Source organism: Cydia pomonella, chromosome 15 (assembly GCF_033807575.1).
Source record: "Cydia pomonella isolate Wapato2018A chromosome 15, ilCydPomo1, whole genome shotgun sequence".
In the NCBI taxonomy this organism is placed as follows: Eukaryota; Metazoa; Arthropoda; class Insecta; order Lepidoptera; family Tortricidae; genus Cydia; species Cydia pomonella.
In genome coordinates, this window is record NC_084717.1 from 5436712 (window position 1) to 5464332 (window position 27621).

General features: G+C 38.4%; 1 protein-coding gene across 1 annotated transcript; it reads left to right on the forward strand.

The window, feature by feature from the left end:
• Positions 1 to 26574, forward strand: LOC133525845 (uncharacterized). The gene is made up of 8 exons (XM_061862250.1): positions 1 to 137; positions 9320 to 9433; positions 10348 to 10520; positions 14899 to 14951; positions 22323 to 22423; positions 24528 to 24644; positions 25660 to 25835; positions 26466 to 26574. The coding sequence occupies exons 1-8, from the start codon at positions 44 to 46 to the stop codon at positions 26553 to 26555; spliced, it is 918 nt and encodes a 305-aa protein (XP_061718234.1). The 5' UTR covers positions 1 to 43; the 3' UTR covers positions 26556 to 26574.
• The last annotated feature ends 1047 nt before the right edge of the window (positions 26575 to 27621 follow it).

The window sequence follows — 27621 nt, forward strand, 5'->3', positions numbered from 1 at the left end:
TGATAAGCAGAGTTGGTCCGGCAGTCGGGGTGTTGCTGGTGTGATGGTCACCATGTCTCGTACAGTGTGTTTCTTCGTGTTCGTGTGCGTTATCGCGGCGAGCCTCGCGAACCCAGCTTCGCAACTGCCTTGTCTAGGTATGTATTAATTTAATTCTTGCCTGAGTTCCACAAACAATTATTTTGAATTTGGAATATATAACTGGAATTATGTAATTTTGAGACGATATATTTGTATCGAATTACATGTTCACACACAGGTAGTTCGGTATATCAGTAACAAAAAATCAGCAACTAATATTTTATTTATCCATTATTGTGTAACGTAACAATAGCTTGTAAGTTAAACTTAACACTAACAACTATGGACTGGTATTGTCTGAAAATAAATAATTTATATTCTTATTTATTTATAATATATATTCCAAATATTTCGAGTCAAGTTTATGATACATTTTTGAATATGTACCTAATATTTATTGCACACAGAGTTTCTTTCTTAAGTGTAATTGGGCCCTGGAGTCCCTGGACCACGTGTATGTGTTAGTAAGCGAAAAACGAAGCCGCCGCCAAAAAACCGAGATATGAAACTTGGCAAAAAAAACGTAACATATATCAATGTCTGGTACTTATTAAGTAGTTTTCGTTGCTAAAAATCGTTATACAAATTTTCAATTAAAAAAATAAGATTTTTTTCTTCTTTGTATTACAACGTATGTCCATGTCAAATTTCATGTTATTTCCGAATGTTTTACAATGAGAGCGTATCTTGAATTGTATGGGAGCGGTTTTTAGGCGGCAGGATCGTGTGACTCTTAAATTCCAATGAAAATATGGCGTTTGTAGACACTGTATACGTTGTTTAGTCTAAATCGCTGCAGAATTAGCTTCGTTGGACGGACTCTGTGCACTGAAGAGGAGTGTGGACGACCGCCTTTCTATACAAACCTAGTCCCCATTTTCCTCTCTGGATATTAAAATTGTAAAAAATATTTTTATGCAGGTTGATTTAAGTATAAGTATTAATCACAGATATGCCCCTTTGATTTTGTTCGATTTATTTTTAGTTTTCAGAAAATAGTGTACCCAATTAGCATGAGTTGTTAAGAACTAAATTTCGATAATATCTTGGTTTTGGTGTTCATTTCATAAACTATAGCGATATTACAATGTAAAAAAGGCTAACGGCCCGATTCGAATAATGACATGTAGTAGTTCGATTTAGAGCTGGCCCGAAGCGGCTAATCTTTTGTCTATTGTTAACTAAAACCGCGCGTGCCACTACCTGCAAAACAAGGGTCGTATAATTCTAATTGGCACCTGAGCGCGGGCTAGTCCAACGCTCAATAAACCAGTGTAGGTGTGCTCTTCGATAACGCGCCTTTGTTAGGCATATCGAGTATTATATCTTGGATTAAAACTACTTAATTTTGTAGATTTATTTTATTGGAACTCAACAATACACAGACACGACACACCGCAGAGAGCCATTCCATTTCACGCATACTACACTCTCCCGGACTAATCCTAAAACTAATCTAGTTTTACTTAGGTCTACATACATGGCAAAGGATTATTAATTAATCCTACTGTAGCCCTAAAAGAACTACAACAATAGTTATTAGATAGTATGCTTTGAATCACCCTAGATTGGTTACTAAGTTGTTCAAAACAAGTACATATATCTTGGCATCATTTATAAATAAATACAAGTTCAACTTGGCCTACGACATATAACTTAAGTCTAATTACTTTCGACATCCTCATTACAATACACCATTTGATCAATATGACGTTTCCACATCATACCTTGTACCTCAATTATATAAGTTAAATCTGGAACAGATTCTGATACTATTTTCCCTACTATCCAAGGTTTATGGCCCTTTCTATAGTCTCTAACCATCACTTTTTGTCCTGTTACAAATTTAACTTTTCTTTTACATGCCTCTCTCCCCTCCCTTTCAGATAAACTTTCAATTATAGGTGGAGGTTTCAGGCAGCTAAATCTATTCCTTAATTCCCTCCCCAGCAACAAACGGGCCGGCGTTTCACCTGTAGTCCGTTGAGGTGTGGTCCTATAGTCAAACAAAAATAAATTGATTGCAGCATTAATGCTGCATCCACTTTCTCTTATTTTGGTAACAGCTGATTTAAAAGTTTGTACAAATCTCTCCGCAGCTCCGTTGGTCGCTGGGTGGTACGGTGGCGCAAATATTTGTTTAATGCTATTCTCTTTACAATAGTTGTTAAATTCCGTACTTGTGAACGTAGTCTGATTATCTGTAACTAGTTGGTCCGGATATCCAAATCGGCTAAATAACTTATCTAGTACATCAATTGTTTTAGCAGCTGTCATGTTTGACATTTCAAAAGCCTCTGGCCATTTACTATAGCTGTCTATAATTACTAAATACATCTTATTATAATATGGCCCCAAAAAGTCCGCATGAAGTCGATACCATGCCGTAGGTGGCGTTGGCCATGATTGTGGGGACTTTATGGGATTTTTAAGATTTGATAAACAGATGAGACATGACTTTCCTATATTTTCTATTTCTGAATTTAAATTTGGCCACCAAAAGTAAGACCGTGCTACTTCTTTCATACGTATAATACCAAAATGTGTTTTATGCAAACTTTTTAACACTGCTTTTTGATTTGTTTCTGGAATTATTACTCTATGTCCCCAAAGTAAACAGCCCTGATCCACACTTATTTCAGTTTTCCTATTATAAAATGGTAAAAGCTCTGATTTAATTAAATTTTTATTGGGCCAGCCTGTTCTACAATATTCAATTATTTTACTCAAAAGTTGATCCTTTTTTGTATTTTCTTGTATTATTTTAAAATTTAAATAGCCTATGTCAGAACTGTTGGCATATAGTACATGCATCAAATTATCTACATAAAAAATTGGATGGACATGTTGACTGGGACATTCTTTATTGTCAGGATTTCTGGACAAATAATCTGCTGGATTATTGTTAGTTTTTATATGTTTAATTTTATAGTTGAACGCTGAGAGAAATAGCATAGTGTTGTAGCCGCTTTGCAGCCATTTTTGGTATACCTTTAGTTGGTCCAAAAATCCTGACTAGAGCCGAACTGTCTGTCTCCAATTCAAATTGTCGGCCATAAATATAGTTGTAGAACTTGGTGACCGCAAACACTATTCCCATGGCCTCCCTGTCTATGGCAGCATATTTTTGTTCAGTTGTGTTTAATTTCTTGCTCGCATATGCTATGGGCCTAACTGTACCATTTTGGTCCCGGTTCGATAAGACGGCAGCTAGTCCATAATTTGAAGCATCACAAGTTACTATTATCGGGAGATCTGGGTTGAAATGTCTTAAATTGTTTGCAGAGGCTAATTTATTTTTTATTGTGTCAAAAGACTTTTGACAATCCGCTGTCCAGTTGAATTTATTTATTTTGGTACATTCATATAATGGACTAAGAATCTTAGCCATGTCTTTAAGGAACCTAGAGTAATAATTAACTTTACCTAAAAATGATTTTAACATTGTTAGATTGGTTGGTGCTGGAACATTTAACAATGGCTCAATATTTGATTTTATTAGGCTCATTCCCTCTTTATTTATGCGAAAACCAAACACATCTATGTGGCTTGTGAAAAGCTTACATTTTTCGGGCTTTAATTTGAAATTGCATTCTTGTAGTCTATTAAGCACTTTGACAAGGGTTTCATAAGTTTCTTGCAAACTTTTCCCTGCCACGTAGATGTTATCAATAAACACAATTGTGTTTGGTATACCTATTAGTTTTTTACACATTATTCTTTGAAATGACCCAGGGCCAGTATTAACTCCATAGGGTAAGTATTTGTATTTATATGTCCCAAATTCTGTTACAATAGTGGTTAATAATTGTCTCTCCTCAGTCAAAGCAGCTTGTAAGTAAGCTTCCCGAAGATCCAGCTCGCAGTAGTATTCTCCCTCTTTTAAGGTTTCAAAAATGTCCTCCACGTGTGGAAGGGGGTAATGGTCTATTTCCAAATTTGGATTTAAAGTGACTTTATAATCCCCACAAAGTCTTACAGAGCCGTCCGGTTTTATAATGGGTACTACAGGTGTACCCCATTGACTCTGTTCGACGGACACTATGCGACCATTCTGTTGTAATCTATCAATTTCATGTTTTACCTTATCTCGAAGTGCATAGGGAACACGACGAACAGGCAGAAACTTTGGTACAGCATCTTTTTTTAATTTTAATGAAATTGCTTCACCTTTGAATGCACCCCACCCCGGGCTGAATACTGCTGCGAACTCTTGATCAATTAATTGTTTGGCATCTGAAACATTTTTAACCAATGTATTAGGATTACAATAAGCTACACTCTTAAAAATTGGAGGCCACATATTTAGTATCGAGGACACGTTTTAGATTGGTTCGGTAGCGTTCTACTCGCCGGCACTCAGTAACCGTATAGGGACCACACAAGAAATCGCAAATGGTTTTACCATTTGTTCATTTTGAATCTTATTTCAATTACCATAGGAGTGGTAATTAAATAACCGGTTAAAGTGACCGGGCTCTTTTTTTGCAGGTAGTGGCACGCACCGTTTTAGTTAACAATAGACAAAGGATAAGCCGTTGGGGGCCAGCTACAAATCTAACGATTATACCTACGATACCTACCTTACCTACTATAGTTGTTAGATTTGTAGCTGGCCCCCAACGGCTTGCCGACCCTAACACTCCGCACCCTCGTTGAATTCTGGCAACCTTACTCACTGGCAGGAACACAATACCATGGTCTAGTGTTATTTGCTTATTTGGCTGCGGTTTTCTGTAAGGTGGAGGTACTTCCCCAGTTGGGCTCTGCTCTAGATCTGGAATGACATACGCTGTGCTGTGCCCTACCACACAAAGTGAGATGACATTCACAGTGCCCATACCTCTCTTTTAGACGTAGTTTAAGGACATACCCGGGTCTATATTATCCATAATGTCAATATCCAGAGAGTAAAATGGGGACTACGTTTGTATGGAGAAACGGCCGTCCACTATCCTCTCAAATACTTAGATCGGGTCCCTTTGACATAATTATTGAAAGTCATAATCAGATTATCATTAGTCATAATTCTGAAACCGTTAAAATCTCAGTATTTTCGTAAGGTTATCCTATAGATAGGTCAGGTTAGGTTTGTTTTATGGCAATCCTGGCAAGTTACGCGTTTCTGAGAAAAAAATAATTATGTCTAACGAAAATGCGGACAAACAATACATTATGACTTAAAACTTTATGGGAAACAATAGCGACCCTACTTAGGTACAAACGGACTGATCTGTCTGACGTGTGATGCCGTATCAGCCGGGTCAAGCGCGATAAACTACAGTTGCGTACTTTATCGTACTTTAACGACTTTTCTTTATCCGGTTCCGACGAAGTCTCAAGTTTTTATTAAAGTATTTGAATTTGATTTTTTTCTTGAAGAGATTTGTTTTTGCATTTTTACACAACCTTTGTAAACAAGTTTTTCAGAAGTGAAGATATATGTAACGTAGGTACGTACGTACTTAGGTATGTACAGTCACGTCTTAAAATATAATAAATATTGAAAACCTGATTCTTACATATCTGGACTTTCTTGCGCTCATTCTACTCAGAATCGTTATAGTGAGTGGTATGTCATGAACGTTAGCATGCTCCATCCTACCATAAAAAATGACCCGAAATTTTATAAATTTGTGTCAAAAAAAATTCACTTGCATGAGCGTGACGTAGTGGAAACTACAAGTTCCTTACAAATATTTGGGACATTTTTTTAGCATCAAGATTGAATGTGCTAGTAACCCCAAAACGCCAGGATCTGTGAGAATCAGGTTTAAAGGTCTTCAATATATGTATATATATTTTAATAAGTATAGGTACACGACTTTATTGTCCATATATTAAGGTGTATAATATATGTTTGGCACTTTGTCGTCTGTATTTATATATTCAGACATGACCGTATGTCACACATCGGATCCCTGTGTTTGACATAATTATTACAAGTCATAATGTAATGATCAGCGATTGATAATAAACATAGATGTCGAACTAGCTCTGAAAAATTACCCCACACACATTGTGCCGAAGCGGGCGGGGCGTCAATTTTGTGCCGCGGAGCTATTTAGTTCGCAAATGGCGGCCCGTTGTGACAGTCATAGTAAGAAGTATTCAAATTATATCTTTAACGAAAGAATTATGCCTTATTGTTCCAACAAATACTGGAAAAAATATGGGATTACTTTTCACGTATAGTTTTAGGATCATATTAATTTGATTTCTCTTGATCACAACCGGCTTTATATGGGGATGATGTTATGCATTTTAAACAACCATTGATATTAAGAAACTTTCATTTTTAATTTGTTCAGGTTTTTATTTTAATAATTTAAATTTGTGATAATAAATACGAGTCGTCGTTGTAGGTGGAGGGTTTTTATGTGTACTTTCTTACTAAGTCCCGGTATCTGGCTGCTATTTATAACCTTTCGTTAAGTTCGCGGACGGCTGGAACGATTTGGCAAATTTTGGTATTGGAATATTTCTAGGTCTAGGGAAGGTTTGAACGGTGAAAAATTATGGAAAGAATACGAGGAAAATAGTAAAAACAATAATGCTATTTTTCTCAAACTTTTAATGAAATGTTGACATGACTTACTTCAAATTAGGTCCGGAAATACTACATATCAGGTGCGATGAGTGAAAATGATATGTAAAGGAATTTCATACAGCCTTACACACCTAGGCCTGTAAGGCAACCTTCTTTTGTTTTTAAACGTCAAATTATGGCATTCAACCAAAAAAAACCTATAAGCAAAATTCTGCCACTAAGTTTTTTTTCTTTTTTTGTCTTTTTCGTGTTTTTTTTTCTTTCTTGTGTTTGTTAAATATTGTTTTAGGGATTCAAAGGGGAACAAAAATTTCATTATTTTTGCGCTACGACGTACGGTTTAGGAGATACAACCCTATAAAGTTTTTTTTACAGTCATGCAGAAATCTTTATAGGGCTGTATCTCCTAAACCGTGCGTCGTAGCGTAAAAATGATCAAATTTTCGTTCCCCCATCGATAACCCGAAAGGGATGATAACAATCATCATCATCATCCAATTTTTTTTTATATATTTCGAGGGGGGCGGGTTTAGGGTCGGCAACGCGCATGTAACTCCTCTGGAGTTGCAGGCGTACATAGGCTACGGACACTGCTTACCATCAGGCGGGCCGTATGCTTGATTGCCACCGACTAGTATAAAAAAAAAAAAAACGAATTTCTGCATGTTTGCTCTGATCAAGATGAAAATCGATATCTGAGGATCCTAGAGGTCCTTTACAATGAATACGAGGTCAAAATTAAACCAACGCCCGCCATCTTGGATTTCTGCATTTTGGCTCTGATCGAGATGAAAATCGATATCTAAGGATCCCAGCGACCCTTCATTATAATTCCGAGGTCAAATTTGGCAAAAACGCCCGACATCTTAAATTTCTCCGTGTTTGCTTTTATATGATGAATGATGATCATGATAAGAGCAAAAATGGCGATATTCAAGATATCGGGCGTTTCATTCAAAATGGAGGGTGCTTTTACCAAATATGACTTCAGAATCATAATGAAGGGCCGCTCGGGTCCTCAGATATGGATTTTCACCTTGATCGGATGAAAAATTCTAAAATTCAACTCGCGGCATTTTTTATTTATTTTGATCTCAAATTCGTAAATAAAAGGCCTCTCGGATCCTCAGATATCGGTTTCCATCTTGATCAGAGTAAAATGCAAAATTCCAATTTACATTCATTTACATCTGACATATTTCTATGCCACCTAACTAAACGTCGCAGGTGCCCTATAAGATGAACGACACAATGTATTAATTGGTTCGAAGGCTTAATTGCCTTTAAACACGTACAATAAACGAACAAATAATAAGCCTTTAAAATAAAATAATAAATTATCATACAAAAATATTGCATTTAAAACTAGTCTACATATATTGCATGAAACCGTCTACCTAGAGCTGCGCTACAGCCAATCACAGCGCCTCTATTTATAATAGACCAATCGTAGTTCGGGTGGTTTAAATTGGCTAATCATGGTCAAATGAAGTTTCGTCGAAGAAAACAAGACCTGAACTTTGACGAGTTGCAATTGGTCCGTTATTATTATTGCGTGTTTTAATAGTGGGGCCACTTTTACGCTGATATTTTGTTTGACGTTAGTCTTCTATGTTTTTTTCGTTCGCTGGTAATGATAGTCAGATTATCATTAGTCATAATTCTGAAACCGTTATCTTTTCAGGAATTTCCTTAGGTTATCCTATAGATAGGTTAGATTAGGTTTATTTTATGCCAACCCTCAAAAGTTACGCGTTTCTGAGAAAAACCAAATTATGACTAACGAAAATGCGGACAAACAATACATTATGACTTAAAACTTTATGGGAAACAATAGACACCCGTCACACATACTAATAATAGTCGATTGTGTAATTTGTGTACCTAATCAATGATCAAAATCGAGATTCCGATGACGCTGAGAAACGAACGCCCGTCATTAAATAAATTAAGGACTTAGAGTAGGACCGAGCTAACTCTGCATGGCATTTTCAATGACAAAGTGTTGTATAATAAAACATAATTATTAATAGTGAATACATTTTTCACGTTACGGCTACGCTACGCCCATGTGACGGTACTGTAGCGAAACGACCAAGCACAGAAAACCGACCAAGCCATATATTTTACCTAACGTGTAGAGTTTGTGAAGTTAGGGCTTGTAGAGTTAGAAGCTTGGCTCTACAAGAGATCTGATAACTGTTTGACAGTCGAGCCTTATGGTTTCGACTTGGTTTTTTTTACATGAAAATGTTTTTGATGGTATTAATATTTTAAGGTTTGCATTCAATTTTCATTTAAAATACTGATTTTTCGCTTAGCAGGGCAGAATTTATGTAAAGAAAAGAGGATAGGCTGTGTCCGCTTTGTTTGATATGCTCGACTTGCTTGGCGAGGGCATTGCTGCATCCCCAAATATTAACTTTTTTTCCAATACACCCAAGTGTCTGATTTTTTAGGGTTTCGTATTCACCTAAAAACCCTTATAGTTTAGCCATGTCCGTCTGTCTGTCCATCCGAGGCTTTGCTCCGTGATCGTTAGTGCTATAAAGCTGCAATTTGGCATGGATACATAAATCATGCATTTCGACGGTACGGTGAAATAACAACTATACATTTTTTGTTGTGCTTTGACCCAATAGTGTGGGGTATATTTGATTGTAAGTATATTAAATTTATTAATTACAGGCGAGGTGACCCAGTGCGAAGTAAGCAACGTGCAGATCACTCCGTGCTCTAAAAAGGACCGATGCCTTTTTAAGATTGGGAAAAACGCCTCAATCAGCTTTGATTTTACCCCAGGTAGGTAATATATCTCTGTTAGATGAATCTCCTCTTCTTCAGCCGTTCCCTCAATGCTGAGGTTCGTAGTATCATGTCCTTCTGTTGAAGACCAGTGCCTAGCTAAGATGCCAATTGTTCGCGCCGTAGCGAACGATACGGTGATCTGTCTCTATCACTCTTTAATATTAATGCGACAGAGACATTGGCGTTTCGTTTTCTACGGAGCGTAAACGATTGGCATATTTGCTAGGCACCCAGGTTCCTCCATAGGCTTCTGTCCTATTCGCATCCGCATTGGCGAGGCCATGGCCTCGTGCGGTTCTATTTGCATTGGTGCAGTAATTTGAGCACACCATCTACCAGGGAGAGGGCCTTGGCTCTGAGGTCTCATGGTTTTTACTTTGCCCGTCACGCGTAAGAAGTGTCCCAAGTAGGTATATAAGTATTTCTTAATGGCATATGTCGTTGACAACCGTCGTTTTATGCGTAACTCCTCCAGTATGGACTGATTAGTACGCCTTGCTGTCCAAGGTATCCGAAATCCAGCGCCAAGATGAAATATCTTCGATCAACGTTCAGTTCATCGAGGAATTGTACAATTTTTATAAAAGTAAAATAGAAATAATACCTATATCTAAAACATTCAGAAACAGTGCATTTTTATATCATGTCATTACATAATAAGTAACTTACACTTGATATTGGTACTCGTAACATTGACATGTCATAGTTTTCAATTGTTCCCGTTTGCCTGTACAAAAGAAACATCTTTGATACGATTTTAAGTTAACCAATCGTATAACGGCAACTACAGAAATGAAGTCGACGCCATGAATTTCCAGTACAAACAATACTTTCATGAGTTTTGTAATTGCTGAGATAAATCAAGATACCTAACGCCAAAATTTACAATACGTTGCTTAATATTCCAGCATTCGACGCCACAGAGCTCGAGACTGAAGTATCAACCCTGGTGTCGGGCGTCAACCAAAACTTCCCCGGGCTGGAGAAGGACGGCTGCAAGTCAACCACGTGCCCCGTCTCGGCTGGCAATAAGCAGACATTCAGCTACAACCTGCAGTTAAAAAAGACTGAAGTAGTTAAGGTAATATTTATTAGTTTTTTTTATTTATACCACGTCGGTGGCAAATAAGCATACGGCATGGTAAGCAGTCACCGTAGCCTGCAACACCAGAGATATTACATACGCGTTGCCGGCCCTAGAAAAACCTGTACACTCCATTTTTGAAGAACCCCATACTTTAGCCCCTCGGGAAAACCTCGTCAGAGCTCATTCCACAGCCGAAGCGTCCGCGGAAGGAAATTCCTCTTAAACCACACAGTACGCGACCATTTTGGTTCTAGGGCGTGAGGATGAACACCCTATTGGCTACGTGTAAAGTGCATGGTGGGGGTAAGTAAAGCGATCCCAGCGCATAAGGTGGTAAAAATTTGAACTAACTGCGGATAGCGTCTTTAACATTTCGTATTCGTACATGTTATACTCGTATGGTTCGAAATGTAACTTTAATTTACGATTACTCCTGAAATATTCCTTTAACTTGTATGGTGTGAGGGACCATTTTATCTGCATGAAATGCTTAATATAAATTGCAAATGCCACATATTATGTGATATTTTTCTAGAAGTTAAGAATGGGTACATTGGGTACAGTATCCTTAAAAGATAGATATTCAACATCGTGAACTTTTTTGTAGACCCATGAAAGACAGACAACCCCACTATACATTGTCTTGATATAGCTCAAATAGATTAGGCGGCGTTTTCGATTATAGCTCCTTGCCAGCGTGATTTTTACACAAAACCTTAGTTACTGCTGTGGGTGGCGCAGCGACCCGAAGAGGATCTTGGCCTCCGACACCAAAGAGGCTTCTCTGTCCAAAACCGTTTCTGTCCAGTCGACGGCGCCGAGTACGCTAAGGTCTTTTTGCACTTCGTCTCTCCAGCGGTGCATAGGGCGTGCGACGGTCTTCGGCCATTTGGAACTCCGGAGTACGCCCTCCAGACTGCACGATCCTTACTCATCCGGACTACCTGCCCAAGCCATCGGAGTCTGGCGGCTTTCTTGTTCGCGCGGATTGATGTTCAGCTCGGACACTGGATTTTTAATTTCCTGGTTCCTGCGGAGTCTCCAGGTTCCATCATCTCCACGTGTCACACAAAACCTTAACAAGTTATATACCTAAACCTTCATCAAGGATCACTCTATTGATAGATGAAAATCGTAAGAAAATCCGTTCAGTAGTTTTTAGTTTTGGAGTAGTTTTATAAGATGTAGTGAATTGACGTTTTCCCCTAGACTTGCGGACGCTAGGTTGCGTGTCAGTCGTGCACATAGCGAATATATATACGTATATGTATGTCGTAGCCAGATCTTAGAATTAATCATTTCATGATATGGCAATCATTCCATGAAATTATTGGTTGGCCTCATCATGAAGAAGTCATACCTAGCATTAAATCTTATTAGATCATATCTAGCACAGAGAAATCAAAAAGTAACAATGAATGGAGTAATTTCTTCCGAAATAGCAGTGGAGATGGGAGTACCCCAAGGATCTACTTTAGGCCCCTTTTTTATTCCTTGTGTATGTGAATGACCTGTGCCATATATAGTGAGCCGAATATCAGGCATTGTTATGTTTGCTGATGATACTTCTTTATTGTTCAAAGTTAAGAGGAAAGATACTAAGCTTGTTGAACCAAACAATACCCTATCCATGATATCCGACTGGTTTGCTGCCAATAATCTAAATAGTACTGAATCCGAGTAAAACGAATTGTATACGGTTCTCACTAGCTAACTCATCAACTGAAAATGTAGCCTCTAATATTAAATTTAATGGTCAAACTTTTGTTTTTCTAGGAATAATTTTAGACTCCTAATTACAATGGGACTCCCATGACTTCATTATCTAACAGGTTGAGCTCTGCGCACTGCGTTAGCAGTAGGTCTACAAGAAACATAAGAAAGCTTAAAGTAACATCTTACAGACTGGCTAGAAGAAAAAAAATTATATAACAAGTTATCAAAAAATATCGCCGAGCTTATAGAGCCCCTAGTGTAAATTTATTCGATAGAGAAACGTGACGTCCGCGTTTGCGTTAATTCTTATTTTGTATGGGATTTAGAAACAGCGCGCCAAGCGGGACGTTTTGGAAACTCAAAATCCCATACAAAATGAGACTTAACGCAAACGCAGACGTCACGTTTCGCTATCGAATAAATTTACACTAGGGGTACAGACTCTAAATTCAAAAATGTTGTTAAGAAAAAACTCATTTTGCTAGCATACTATAAAATAAGCGATTAATATATCATGAATATGTTTGTCAACGATAACGTCCTGCAGTAGCAATGTAGTGTATCAAATTGCTAATTGTCTATTAGAAAGTACCTACTGTATTTATTTATTTATTTAATATTTATTGCACAAAAGAAAATATGTTACAGTACAAAAGACGGACTTGATGCCACGAGGCATTCTCTACCAGTCAATTAACCTTAAAGCTAAGCAGAGAGATTGTGAGCGGTGCTACAATTACAACAGCAAAAGCTAATCAAACAAAAATACATACAATAACATATACATACAAATATAATATACACATATGACGACCAGTCTGGCCTAGTGGGTAGTGACCCTGCCTATGAAGCCGATGGTCCCGGGTTCAAATCCTGGTAAGGGCATTTATTCGTGTGATGAGCATGGATATTTGTTCCTGAGTCATGGGTGTTTTCTATGTATTTAAGTATTTATAAATATTTATGTATTATATATATCGTTGTCTAAGTACCCTCAACACAAGCCTTATTGAGCTTACTGTGGGACTTGGTCAATTTGTGTAATAATGTCCTATAATATCTATTTATTTATTTATATACTGTATATAAAATAAAAAAGCGGCCAAGTGCGAGTCGGACTTGCCCATGAAGGGTTCCGTACCATTTATGACCTATTAAAAAAACTACTTACTTGATCTCGTTCAAACCAATTTTCGGTGGAAGTTTGCATGGTAATGTATATCATATATTTCTTTAGATTTTTCAGTCTGTTACTTTAGAAGTTACAGGGGGGGGGGGACACACATTTTTCCACTTTGGAAGTGTCTCTCACGCAAACTATTCAGTTTAGAAAAAAATGACATTAGAAACCTAAATATCATTTTTGAAGACCTATTCATAGATACCCCACACGTATGGGTTTGATGAAAAAATATTTTTTTAGTTTTAGTTCTAAGTATGGGGAGCCCACAAAATTTATTGTTTTTTTTTTCTATTTTTGTGTAAAAATCTTAATGCTGTTCATAGAATACATCTACTTACCAAGTTTGAACAGTATAGCTCTTATAGTTTCGGAAAAAAGTGGCTGTGACATAATCGGACAGACAGACGGACATGACGAATCTATAAGGGTTCCGTTTTTTGCCATTTGGCTACGGAACCCTAAAAAGACGATACATATGAAGCTAATAAATAAATACTTTAAGAATCTTTCATTCTGCTAGTAAAGAAAGCACGTAATGACTTTTTGAAAGCGAACTTAGTTGGCGCATTTTTGATGTTAAAAGGAAGTATGTTTTTTTTTTAATTCCATATTGATTTAAATTGTATTCTTTTATTTAATGTAATGATTTGAAAAGATGTGTCCCGCCGAGTTTCATGCCGGTCCCATATTGGGATAGGTACCTTCCTACAATTTAGGAGGGATTTAAATCTTCTGAGGTCAGAGGTGTGGTTAGAGCCAGCGTAAATTTATTTGACGTTCATAAGCGCAGGCTACTTTATCTTTAAAACCTAATAATCTAACCATATCATGAAGTGATCAATTCTAAAATGGAATTTCATGAAATGATAAAAAATATATAATCTGGCCACGACATATATACCACAAATAAAGCATACGGTTCGCCTGATCGTAAGCAATCACCGTAGACTATGGACGCCTCCAACTCTAGGGGTGTTACCAAGGGTGTTAGTGTTACATTCGCGTTGCCGACCCTATAAATACCTGTAAAATTGTTTTTGAAGAAACCCATGCTGTAGTTCTTCGAGAAAACCTCGGCAAGGAGCACATTCCACAGCCAAAGCGTCCATGGGAGGAAATTTATCTTAGACCACATAGCTCGCGAACATTTCCTGTAACACTCTAGGGTGGAAACTTTAAGAATGATATTTAGCTAATGCACATTCGTTCACGGGGCCGCCTATTTAGTTTGATTTAAGCATAACTGGGCAACGTTAATTAAATAATTAACTTTATTAATCGCTAATCCGATCAGCGCAGTAGGTGCTAGGCCAAAGGCCGAGCTACAGGAAAACAAACCTTGAAATTGGAACAATAGGCAAGTGTATTCCACCTAGGCCGAAGGCAAAGAGCTCCCTCGCGAAGGTCTCGGCGGCTCTCGGTCTCTATATTATGACATCTAATTCAGTTTATAATTAATTATTTCTTTTCCAGGGTTCGTACGACATCAAATGGGAGCTGTGGAACAAGGCCCAGCGTGAGCAAAAGTGCTGCTTCATCACCAGAATCAGGCTTCAATAATGTTAATAAATTTTGTTATTTATTATTTTCTACCTGTCCCTAATTACTATAGTGTCTTTATTTCGACAAAGCTTACCTACGTTTAATAAGATGATCGCGACTGTTCGACATAATAATGTATTCGAAACCTGATTAAACAACTTTCGCACGATAGAAAAAAATCACAAACATACATGTCGTTTATAAACGCACCATTAAAAATTTGTAATTTTATTTTTGATCGAATTAATCGATTACTTTTTTGTTAAAATTAACTAAGAATAACAATGATATCCGAGATCCCAGGCACGCGATCTCAGTGCTCAGCAAGCTGCGTTTGCAGAAGGACCTGCCCGTGTAGCCAACATGCCAATCGTTAACGCTTCGTAGCGAATGAAACGCAACTGTTACTAACGCACTAATATTAGAAGAGTGATAGAGAGAGATGACTACGCTACCCCAAGGAGCGTTAACGATTGTAATGTTGATTACGCGGGCTGAACTCTCAAATGGTTCACAAAACTTAAGTATTATACCGAACAGGATGAAGAAATTAAAATTTAAGTAATTTAATTTCCCAACAAGCTTGGGCCCGACATGCTGTTGACGGTTTTATTATTATTGATCAGTATTGGCAAAAGAAAATTAATGGAGCCATACATCCCATGACTGGAGCAAAAATCTTAGTTTTAAAATATTGGTTAATAATATTGAAACCAATTGCAGTAGCTTTCATTAAATACATAGAATACATAAAGGACGAATTGGACATTTAACTCTTGAAGCATAAAGCGGTAGAAATTTTACAGATGTCGGTGAAATATCGAAAATACTCCAAATTATCTCTTAAATGTCCCATAATTGGTGCTGTTAACATAGTGGAAAACGTTTTCTCTGTTAAGTTTGCGGTTATATCAATAATATACACTGTGTTACGCGGCCTCGCTCGGCCCCAGGAGTCCATTGCCACTCGAGACGGAAATGCAAACAATAACTAAAGTGGTCGGAGTCAAGATACAATAATAATTGACAGTACTTTTACTCCGTATCCTTCTAGTCTAGGGCTGAGCCACGGCTGAGGCTGACCAATAGTAAATTGTTAACTAAGGGATTTCTGTCGAGGTAGTTTGGCGCTCGAACGCAGTGAGAGCGCCAATAGTCCGAGGCTGAAATAATGCCTTTCACCGGAGTTAAACACTCTACTGTTCATTTTGAATAGGTACAAGGAATGTAAAATACATGTGTTTAAAATAAAAACCGGCCAAGTGCGACTCGGACTCGCGCACGAAGGGTTCCGTACCATTATTTATAAAAACGGCAAAAAAACCCGTGTGTATGAGAACCCCCCTATTTTTTTTAATTTTTTATTATAGGACATTATTACACAAATTGACTAAGTCCCACAGTAAGCTCAATAAGGCTTGTGTTGTGGATACTTAGACCACGATACATATAATATATAAATACTTAAATACATAGAAAACACCCATGACTCAGGAACAATATTCATGCTCATCACACAAATAAATGCCCTTACCAGGATATGTAGCCGGGACCATCAGCTTCATAGGCAGGGTCACTACCCACTAGGCCAGACCGGTAGTCAGCCCCCTTAAATATTTATATCTTATACCTTTAAATTCTTATATATATATATTTCTGTGATCTCGGAAACGGCTCTAATGATTTCGCTGAAATTTGGTATATGGGGGTTTTTGGGGGTATACAATCGATCTAGATTAGTCTTATGTTTGGGAAAACGCGTGTTTTCGAGTTTTCATGCGTTTTTCTTTCGACGCAGAATGTGGTCGCTAATTTCGTGTTGTCGGCCACTGTCCGTCTGGTCCAGCGGGTTAAGACGCGGACGGCTAGAAACGAGTGTTACGGGTTCGAATCTCGCCCTGTGATTAACTATTGTTTTTTTTTTATATGTTCAAGTTTATATATTTTTTTTTAATTTTAGACAAGTTTAATTTAGTAAAAAAGTGTAGTTACGATTATCACCTATACACCACCATATTACAATAAATAGTTATAACCGAGCAAAGCTCGGTCGCCCAGGTACTAGTATAGTTATAGCGGCAACAGAAGTACATCATCTGTGAAAATTTCAACTGTATAACTATCACGTTTCATGACATAGAGCCTGGTAACTGACGCGGACAGAAGGACGGACGTATGGACACCAGTCTTAGTAATATAGGGTCCCGTTTACCCTTTGGGTGCGGAACCCTAAAAATATGGCTAAGTATAAACTTCAGTAGTATTTCTTGAGGGTACTTTCAATTAACAATTTAGGTAAAAAAAACATTATTTATGTAATGGGGACTTAATTATCAAAATGGAAAACGTACAACAAATCCATTTAACTGAACGTATAAAAAAAAAGTAAAAACGTCCTTATAAAGTACAGTGCTCTAGAGCAGAAACGTATCATTTTCTGCACAGGTTTTAGAATAACAACGACCCGCCACTTTTAGAGCATTAGAAATTAAAAAATAATTTCATCTAATAGCGCAGGCCTCATATTTTATATTTTTTATTGTACTGCAGGTAAGTAAAGTCCATGGGACGAAATCTTCAGACTACACAGCTGTCAACTGTTACACTGTCAAACAACTAATATCTCCTATACCCGCCAGGGCGGCGCCACAATCATGCATGGAGCAAATACCCTTAGCACTAGATCCGGGCATCCGGCAGCCGTTCATATCGGTTGAGACTTTGAAACGAAGATTATATTTTAAAATCAAAGGGAGATCATTAAATTTAGTAAAGTTGAGCAGTTCAGAATCCAGAGGAATTGAGTGTTGCTTCTCTGTCACACTTACGTACAAATTTACAAGTGCGACATAGAGGCGACACTTCGAACGTGATTCGCGGTATGCCAACAGATGCTATTTAGCGACGTAGATGGGATCTTTCTTCTTGCCACGGTTTCCCAATACACTTAGTATTAGTCTAACAAATTTTATGAGTATACTCGTATAAGTCCTATCACAAAAGAAAGCAAGAAACTTGGCGTTGTGGCGAACCTATTTGGTTGTCTTACCTCCGCCTGCGAACGCAGACCGCTAAGTCAATTATATGTTTTTGGTGTTAGATGTCATATGTGGAATAATAACTTTTGATTGTCAATAAAACTACATTTCCTTTTATTATCCAAAAAGGGATTTTATTCATTTTTATTCAAAGTTGTAGTACCACACCGTATATGTTTGTAACCTAAAATGTTAATTATTTAGGCTAGAAAGAATAAGCTACAGGCATGCAGACTTTCATGTTTTCTCCCGGTTGGGACTGTGCGAGTACCGACGAGTACTATGAATTTAGAAGCAGGACTATACTCATGAGTAGGCCTACGTTATTTGCCTCTTTGTCGCTCGTATACCTATGCAACAGCGATAGAGACACAATAACGATTTTCGATTTGTGTCTCTATCGGCAGTAGGCCCGCAGGACATCAGTTTCTCTCATACGATCTTTCACCGTCTGTTTCGAACGGTATAATGTGATAATATTCCTACTGGGTAATGTATGATAACTGCGGGTCAATAAGAGCATTCCAGTCCATCGTGTTTACTGATAGCATCCGTGTTCGAGAACAAAGGAGTTTATCAAATAAGCTGTAACCGCTGTAACAACTTCATCGACACTTGTTAAAAAAAACTCACAACTAATTACTTAAAAACACGAATCTAAAAATTTAATAAAAATAATTTGATTTGTTCCCTACTTATATAGATGGCAGCACCATAGCTAAACCGTAAACCTAAGGTGCACATACAACAAGCCCTTTAAGACGGAAGTTATACAACTTGATATCGTCCATACAAAAAGAGAAAATGTTTTTCACTTCTAAATATTTTCTATTCTCCATGATTTTTAGTATGTTATTGGCACAATAAGGTTTATAAATTTTTTCCTTTTTTTCAAATTTTGCAAAACATTTTCTCACAAAGCGAAATCTTTAAACCTAGAATACATTATGCTGAAGCGATTGACATCAACATCAAAGTGATTTGTTAAGATTTAGTCAGTGGGAACCATTTTCTCCCGAAATGGAATTTCATAGAAAAAGTACCGTTAGTTCGTTAATCGTTAGGGTCGCAACATTCGCAACGCAAAATTCTTCCCTCTTAAAATTGGTCAAAGGCGCCTAGGACGGGTCCAGGCCGGGCTATAACTTCGAAAAAAGACGTTCGTAAATTGCGGACATCTTTCTCTATCACTTTAATTACGCCTTAGAGTAAAGGAGAAAGCCCGCAATTAGCGAATTTCGGTTTTCGCGGTAGGCCCTCGGAACAAGAATGTCAGCCGCGTTAGCTGAAGACGTCGGATCGATTCAGCCTCGGCCACTGCTGCGCTTGGCCACTTTTCCTTTATTATAACATCTATTACAGTTTAGAGGTAATGTTTTTTACTGTCATCATTAACTTAATTACTAGTTTAATTATTAGTTGATTACTTCGTTATTACAAAGAATATTGACTTACTTAATTTCTTACTTGCGCTGGGTTTTTTTTATACTACGTCGGTGGCAAACAAGCACACGGCCCGCCTGATGCTAAGCAGTTACCGTAGACTATGGACGCCTGCAGCTCCAGAGGTGTTACATGCGCGTTGCCGACCCAACACCCCGGTCCCCGTACCCTCGTTGAGCTCTGGCAACCTTACTCACCGGCTTGACTTTTTGATACGACATGCCCTCCACTTTATAATAAAAATTAAGTACCTAACTGATTCGCATGGGCGTTATACTTTATATCTATTAGTCGTAGATACCTATTCTGTGAAAGATCCGTAATAGTGTTAATGTTTCTGCTGTCCTTAGCTAGTGTACAAATACGGCGGTGGCAGAATAACAGCGTCCGTTGCTGGAAGTCCTTAGGGCCGCTGTGCCCCGAGGCCTTTTGGCGCAGACATCAGCTGAGCCACTTTCCCTTTCAATTAGTTTGTAAGCATTATTGTGTACTTTTATTATGTACCTATGTTTAAACTTTTTGAATAAACGTCTTTATTATTATTATTATTTGTCTGTCTTACCATATCTCGGGACCATGGGGTCCCGGACCTTTGGGAGGCATGCGTGGGGCCGAAGCCAACAGCGCAGAGTCCCTTTAAGACAAATTAATGTAAAAGCAAGGGATACACGTGGCGTTATTATTATTATTATTATAATACCCGTATCACGAGGGGGCAATATGCGAGAGAAATAGTAGTTAATATATCAATCTAGGCACACACTTAGCCCACGTACGCAATGTATGCAATGCACTATGAAATGTGGACCCTGAAATTTCATGAAATTTGTATGCTTAGAAATTAGAAACATATTTGTCGTACGCAACGCATGACAAGTACCTACTTATATTTTTAGATACTTAAGCATATACACATTTCAGGGTTCAGATTTCATAATGCGATGCATTATAAGTTGCGTACGAGTAGGGCTGCCATCCGTCCGGGTTTTCCCGGATTTGTCCTAGTTTGGAAGCCGTCCGGGGGCCGTCCGGGGGGGGGGTGTCCGGGTTTTCCCCGGACACTTCTTATGTAAGGAAGCACATTAAAACTACATGTAAAATTAAAGGTCTTGTTTTTTAAAAATATTATTTTCGGACTCGTCCGGGGAAAAAATGCGATTTACGCCAAATGTCCGGGTTTTTTTAATCTTTGTCCGCGTTTGGCGAAATTCGAGATGACTACGTACGAGGGCTAAAGTGTGTCCCTAGTTTCATGTTCATATCTGTTTAAAATTAACAAGTTGGTATAACTTTACGTTGTAAAATACTACCTACACATATAAATCTACACCTGCTTCTTGGTCAAGTCCATCTTTAAAACGAAAAGGTATTATCCAACTAAGAACTTCATATACTTACTGCATTATAAGTACTTTACACTTAAAAATATTTAAGAACGTTTCTACTTATTTCCTAATAATGTTTTGTGGTAAATTCGATTCTAGAAAAAACGTACTATGTGCCTAAGAGCTTCTAAAAAATTACTACATTTCGTAATACTATTATTAAATTGCCCGTGAAACAGAGTAATTATTGGCACGGAGTGTTTACACAGACGACCAAGTAAACTTGAACATGGGACAAGCGATTCTAGGCTTTTTGTGAAGGGGTTAGGAGCTTCGACGAAACGACGATACAACAACGGTTGAAAGATGAATTATTGGCCAGGATGTGTGTTCTTATTGCTTGCCAAACGCAGGTCGAGTCGAGCGCAAACCAGAATCAACCAAAGATATCAAAACTAATGATTAGCGAACATACCTCCACAACCGCGATTTGCGCACCAACGAACTGGCCCACATCGTGCTGCGTGTAGGGACGGTTCTTTACGAAGTAGGTAATGGAGCATAACAACATTCCCATCTTCACCACTTAGATAGTAGGTAGTCCTCAACTGTGCGTTTTTACAGAAACTTCCTGCCTCGCATAGCTAAACTGTGGAATGAACTGTCGCCTGCGGTATTTCCGTGTACCTTCAAGAAAAGAGCGTACTTTAAAGGCCGGCCACTCGTCTCTGCTGTTGCGGGTGTTCTTGGGCGATGGTAATTGCTTACAATCTCTGTATAAAGTCCGTACAAGCAATTGCTCGGGGACGTCGGGGACAAACCAAGCTTCCGACGGTTCAATGTTACCCTGCGGTTCAATGTTACCCGGTCGCGGGTACACAGTCGTAGCGTAAACTATTCGTAATCGTAACAATAGGGTGCCTAATAATAGCCAAGATGACAATCGTACGTCGACAAAAGTCATAAGAAAAGATGAAGTGTAGGTATCGGAACAGATGACAGATGCTTCGAAAAGTCGTTCCATGAATGATTTAGTAATTTTGGTTAGGCCCCCTGTACGTCAAGCCTGACCAGTAATATATGATCACGCGCCATATTGCGGAATTTCACTGGAACTATTGAACTGTCAACCTATACATGAGAATAACAGCGACCTCTTGACAATGATCATATATTTCTGGTCGGGCTTTAACGTGTAGGTATAGTGTGATCAGCGATCATGATCGTGATCGAGGCACTTTCTGAGAAGAATACCTAAATTCGAGAGTGGAGCATGACAGGAAATACGACTAAAAGTACAACTATTATTACCGTACTAAAACTCAGCATTTTAAATAAAGTATCAAGATGGCCGGGTTATCCCAGTTTCTATGCCTACCTACTCGCATCACTATTTTTTAAGTTTTCAGTTTCACAGTTTGCTGGTCAGATTGTTATAATCGTAGAGCGCACTTTATGCTGGTTGCTCGTCTCTGTAGGTAGGTAACCAATGAACGCGAACATAAAATCGGCATGTATGCTAAAGGTGCGTATAACTATACTCGGTTAGTTTGCAGAGGGCCGTCGAAATGTGGGCCCGCGCCGTGTGTGTGCTCATCTGTGTGACTGCAGCCGCCTGCGAAGCTGTCACTAAAAAGTTCTGCGATGATGGTGAGTTGAACACTTTAGGTACACTGTCGTGCATAACTTGCAAAAGTATTAATGCAGTACGTACTGATGAAAAAATAAACGAAATATCAGGAGACAGAGGGGAGAGCGTCTACGGCGTAGGTAGATAGTTATTAGGTAAATAAACTAATAGGTACCTGTATCAACAAGGTCACTTAGCATTGAGTCTACATACAAAGTCACCCTGAAAAATACCCTGAATTTGTTTTTGTTGGTTGTAGACGTCTTTGAACTTATATTCTAAAGCGAAAATTATGTCCGTGATTGTCTTTCTTTTGTGAAAGGCTTAAAACCTATCTTTTAAAATTGTAATAAACTAAAACGGCGTCGGGAGCGGCTTTATACTGATAGGTATTGGCCAAAAATCAAACTTCGATCTACTTAAGTCGATTAGTAAGACTTTTTGCTACTAGAGTCTCTACTCTAGTAGCAAAAAGTGGCTAACACCAGCCACCAGCCACCACCACCAACACGTCCACCACCATCACCAGCGGTAATAATATTCATTTGGGGCTACTAATTTAGTAAGAGAGCGCACCCGTATACCTACTTTATTGTTGTTTCAGCACAAGTTTTAATTTTAAATCCAAATAGTCAATTTTCTAATAAACCTTGTACCTAATAATACTAAATACTTTAAATTTTTTTTATACTTTCATTTAAACTTGTTAAATTATTGTTTTCTAGATATTTAAGATTGCCAATCTCTCCTAAGGCATTGGTTAGTGTGGAGTGTGGAGATCAGTAACAACTGGATCAGTGTGAATTATTTTCAGATTTTTTTATATTATTTATGCTTTTTATTTCTATTAAATAAGTATATTAAAGCGGGATCATGTTGTCGCTCTATAAGGAGGAGCTTTTATCGAGAGTGACTCGTGACCAGGATGACCAGATCTGATTTCCTGTTTTACGCGACAACTACATTGAATATACGGGGTTCGAGGTTAAAATACGGGCCTGAACATTTTTTTTATTATAAAGCAACGTTCTTTTTTTTTATTACTCAGATTTGGCATAAACAAATAAATAACATATACAATTGTTAAATTTCTTAATGAAAGACTTTAAAAAACAATATTAAATATTATAAAACACAACAAGTTTTACATTATCTGGAAACGAAAATGTGAAATAATCAAAATACCTAGGTATTTTTATCATTGCCATTGAATCATACAATTATGGGACAATGTACTGTCCCGTATTAGTTTCGCCAAATTATGGGACAGTGAAAAATTCGTGCCTAAAATACGGGACAACCCGTAAAATACGGGAAATCTGATCACCCTACTCGAGACTGACACGCCTTGTTGACTGACGCCGAGCGAAACATGCTGAGTAATCTTCGATAAATACGGAATCCGAAAAATGTTGGTGACCCCGTTTTATTACACTGAAAGAAATGTTTGCACAACTTTACAAAATATGTTGTTACCACTTACACTAAGGGGTCATCCATTAATTACGTCACACGAATTTCTAGGTTTTTTGACCCCTCCCCGCCTCCTTGTTACATTTGATCAAATTTGGCAAACTCCTCCCCTCTCTGGTGTGACGTCACATTTTTGGCAATTTAGTTTTCAACGAAATCGGCAAATCAAATTAGGTATCATTAATATATTTTGAAAATATTTTTGATAAAGGAAATATTAGTAATTTTATAACACAAAACCGATTAGAAACGAATAAAAACGATTATCGTTCCAAAAACTCGTTATTTAACAGTACAGCGAATAAAAATAAAAATTTCGGTTACTGATGAAGTTATGAAGTTAAGTAACGTCATAAAGTTTGTGACTCCCCTCCCCCCTCCCCCTTGTCACAACATGTCACATTTTCTTGTCCCCTATACGTGTGATGTAATTAATGGATGAACCCTAAATATGGGGCTTGAGAACCATGTGTTACCGGTTACAAAATCGGTTGTAGGATATTAAGGAAAATTTAGTTCCTTATTACTTAAGTTCGGTTATTTTTTTTAATTAATCAATAATCAATGTGTTCGGCTAGTTATTTTTTCAGTGATTTCCTGTGTTTATGTAAATAGGTACCTATATAAAAGTCATATTGAACATATTTCCAGTGAATCCGGTGGTTTGTACGGTGCACAGTGTAGACGTGGACCCCTGCCCTAAGGGCATCAACTTCTGCAGTCTCTACAGGAACAAGCCCTATACGCTTTCCGTCGACTTCACTCCAAGTAAGTTGACATTTGGCTTTCACACAATAGCCGCGTCCATTTTAGAATCTATCAATGGGGTTGGCCGGGTATTTTACAAATCGCGCCAGCATAGGTTTTAGTAGAAAAAGCTGCAAGTACGGAACCCTCGGTGGGCGAGTCCGACTCGCACTCGTCCGGTGTTTTTAAAGGAGCACCATGTGGCACCATCGTTTTCAAAAAAATAAGATATTAAGATAAAAGAATATATTAAGATTTTATTTAAAATCATGCCAAATGTCCCTTCGAGAATCTCTTATGTAAGTAAAAACGCCGGAAAAACGTAATTTTCTTGAAATCGACCAATTGGTAAACGCCCATTTGAGCATGGGCCGCTAACCTAAAGTGGATTTATAACTAAAAAGGTCACAGGTTGCATTCCCGGATGCACATGTCATTATATTTGCTGGACTTTGAAAGCAGATGTTTAAAACCTTGTCATTATAACTTGACCTGGTTTCATTGCGATAAGGTTGAATTGCAAGCAATTTAGGTGTGTTTATATGAATTATTATGTACATTAAATACCTACTTACCTTATCTAAATAAATTATAACATATCAATAAAGTTTAATGAACCAGCCTCGTGTTCTAATTGCTTTGTGTCACTTTCTAGTCAGGAACAGACATTTTATAATGCTTATTTCAACTTTGGCTTTTGTCAGCTGGTTACCCTTAGGTATTTTATTTTTAATATGAATAGCTAATTATCTTATTGATGGTCGTTTTGCAGTATTTCAAAATTCTCATATGCGTGTATGTAACAAAGAATGAATCGATTCTATAGCTAAATTATACTTCTATCTACACCTATTTCTGCTTATACCAATACCGGGGGGATACATTGTATTGTAGGGGGGGGGGGGGGGGGGGGGGGGGGGGTGGGGGGGGGGGGGGGGGGCAGCTGCATCCTCCCTTATACTAAGCCCTAGCGACGCCCATAGCTACTACATACTTACTTAGCCTATTCCTTACCGTGATTTACATCTGATTCCAGGGTTCGCAGCCCAGAACCTCCGTCTAGCGATGTACGGCGACGACAACAACGACGGAAGCTTCGACAAGGCTGTCAAAACTGTTGCCGACCCCTGCGACCTGATGACGTGTCCAGTCGACAAAGACATACCGAGGTTCTTCAACCTGCACTTTACGTTGGACAAGACTCATGGCACTGTAAGTATTAAAACAAGACTTTAGAAACAATTGCCGAGCCCTGCAACCTGGCATAGCGCTATAAATATTAAAGACCTTATTGTCGAGGGCTGCCGACCCCTGCGACTTGCAGACATATCCTGTTGACAAGGAATATACGGAGGTTCTTCAACCTGCACTTTGCGTTGGACAAGACTTTGCGTTTGACAAGACTTTGCGTTGGACAAGACTGTTGCCGACCTCTGCGACCTGATGACGTGTCTGGTCACTACTGCTACGCTACTACTGGGCTACTGGAGCAGTTTCAAAGGTTGGGGAACTACGGGGCACAGTCCCCCCCCCCTCCCCCCCAAAAGCATATGAGTCCTTCTATGAAATTTTTAGGGAGCCTAAACCTACCCTCATTCGGTTCAAGCCCAACAAAAGCCCCCTTCCAACCCAAAACCCGTATAAATATTTGTTCAGGCCTCAAGGGCCAGCCTGTCTGCAACCAAGGCACAGATTATTAATTAGTTACTTCGTAAAACCAAGGGGCTATGTACCTCTTAGCATGCCTTTGAATCTGCTATAGAACAGAATATGGACCGTAATATGTTGACCTGATTAGATAAAAAAATCAAAAAAATCAAACAAATTTTAATTCTGTTTCAGGCAAAGTTTCCAGTGAAGTTCAAGCTCTGGAATGCAGATAACGAGTCCCAGGCATGCTGTTTTACCTTTAATGTTAAAGTTAAGAAATAAATAGTTTTATTTATCTAAACTTTTTATTTATTTATCTAGAGCAGGCATTAAATATGCGCTTTTACACTGGTGTGTTCTCTCACTGGAATAGGCGCTACATACAAATCAGTCCCATCTGTGCCCGCCTTTTGTATGGCGGTGGTCACGTGGAGCGGGCACAGATGGGAATACACCGTAACACCGTTACACTTTGTCCTTCCACGATAAAGGCACGTTTGGCCGTCACGGTGAAACAGGGGGACGTAAGTAAGGCGCCATTAATTTATTACTACGTAATATGATTTATGGGGGGACCATGTCTTATGTTTTCTTTCAAGGGGGTGGGACGGAGTCTTGATGTTTCTTCGTAAGATCACAAAGACGCGCAAAGTTAAAATTATGCTTTGAAAAAGGGGAGGGCGCGAGTGCCGAGGAGTGATTGTTACCTTTGTAGGTACAAATAGATGTTTATTAATTACTATAATACTTTAGATTCTTACCTATATAATAAATGAATGGTACCTAAATGTATGAGATTGTATGAAGACGTTTTTAAATTACATATCGTACACGTGGTATACACAACGTCACCAACATCATCCTCCCAGTGTTGTCGCAACATTATGCCACGGCTCATTTGGGAAGCCTTGGGTCCGCTTGGCAACCTAATCCCAAGAATTGTCACAGGCACTAGTTTTTATGAAAGCGACGGCCTGCACTTGACTTCCAAGTTCCAATCAGAAGGGAAACTACAACTCCTTGGGATTAGTCCGGTTTACTATTAAACCGCAAATTGGTAAATCATATCACCATTTTGTACATAGGTACCTAAGTCCCATTTTATCGTAAGAGCGTCAGAACTCTCTGGTTGCGGAGCTAGCAGCTAACGTGCTAATTGAGATTATTGCAGTACGAAATTGCATAAAGTACCCGATATAAATATGATGAAGGTGACTTGGTGATTACTTACCGGAAGCCGTAGCGTGAGGATAAGGCCCCCAACAAGGTTGGCCAACGAGCTGACCAAAATGAAATCTAGGGTAGTACTTACCTACATGTACCTATTAAAATCCAGCTTCTCCAACCC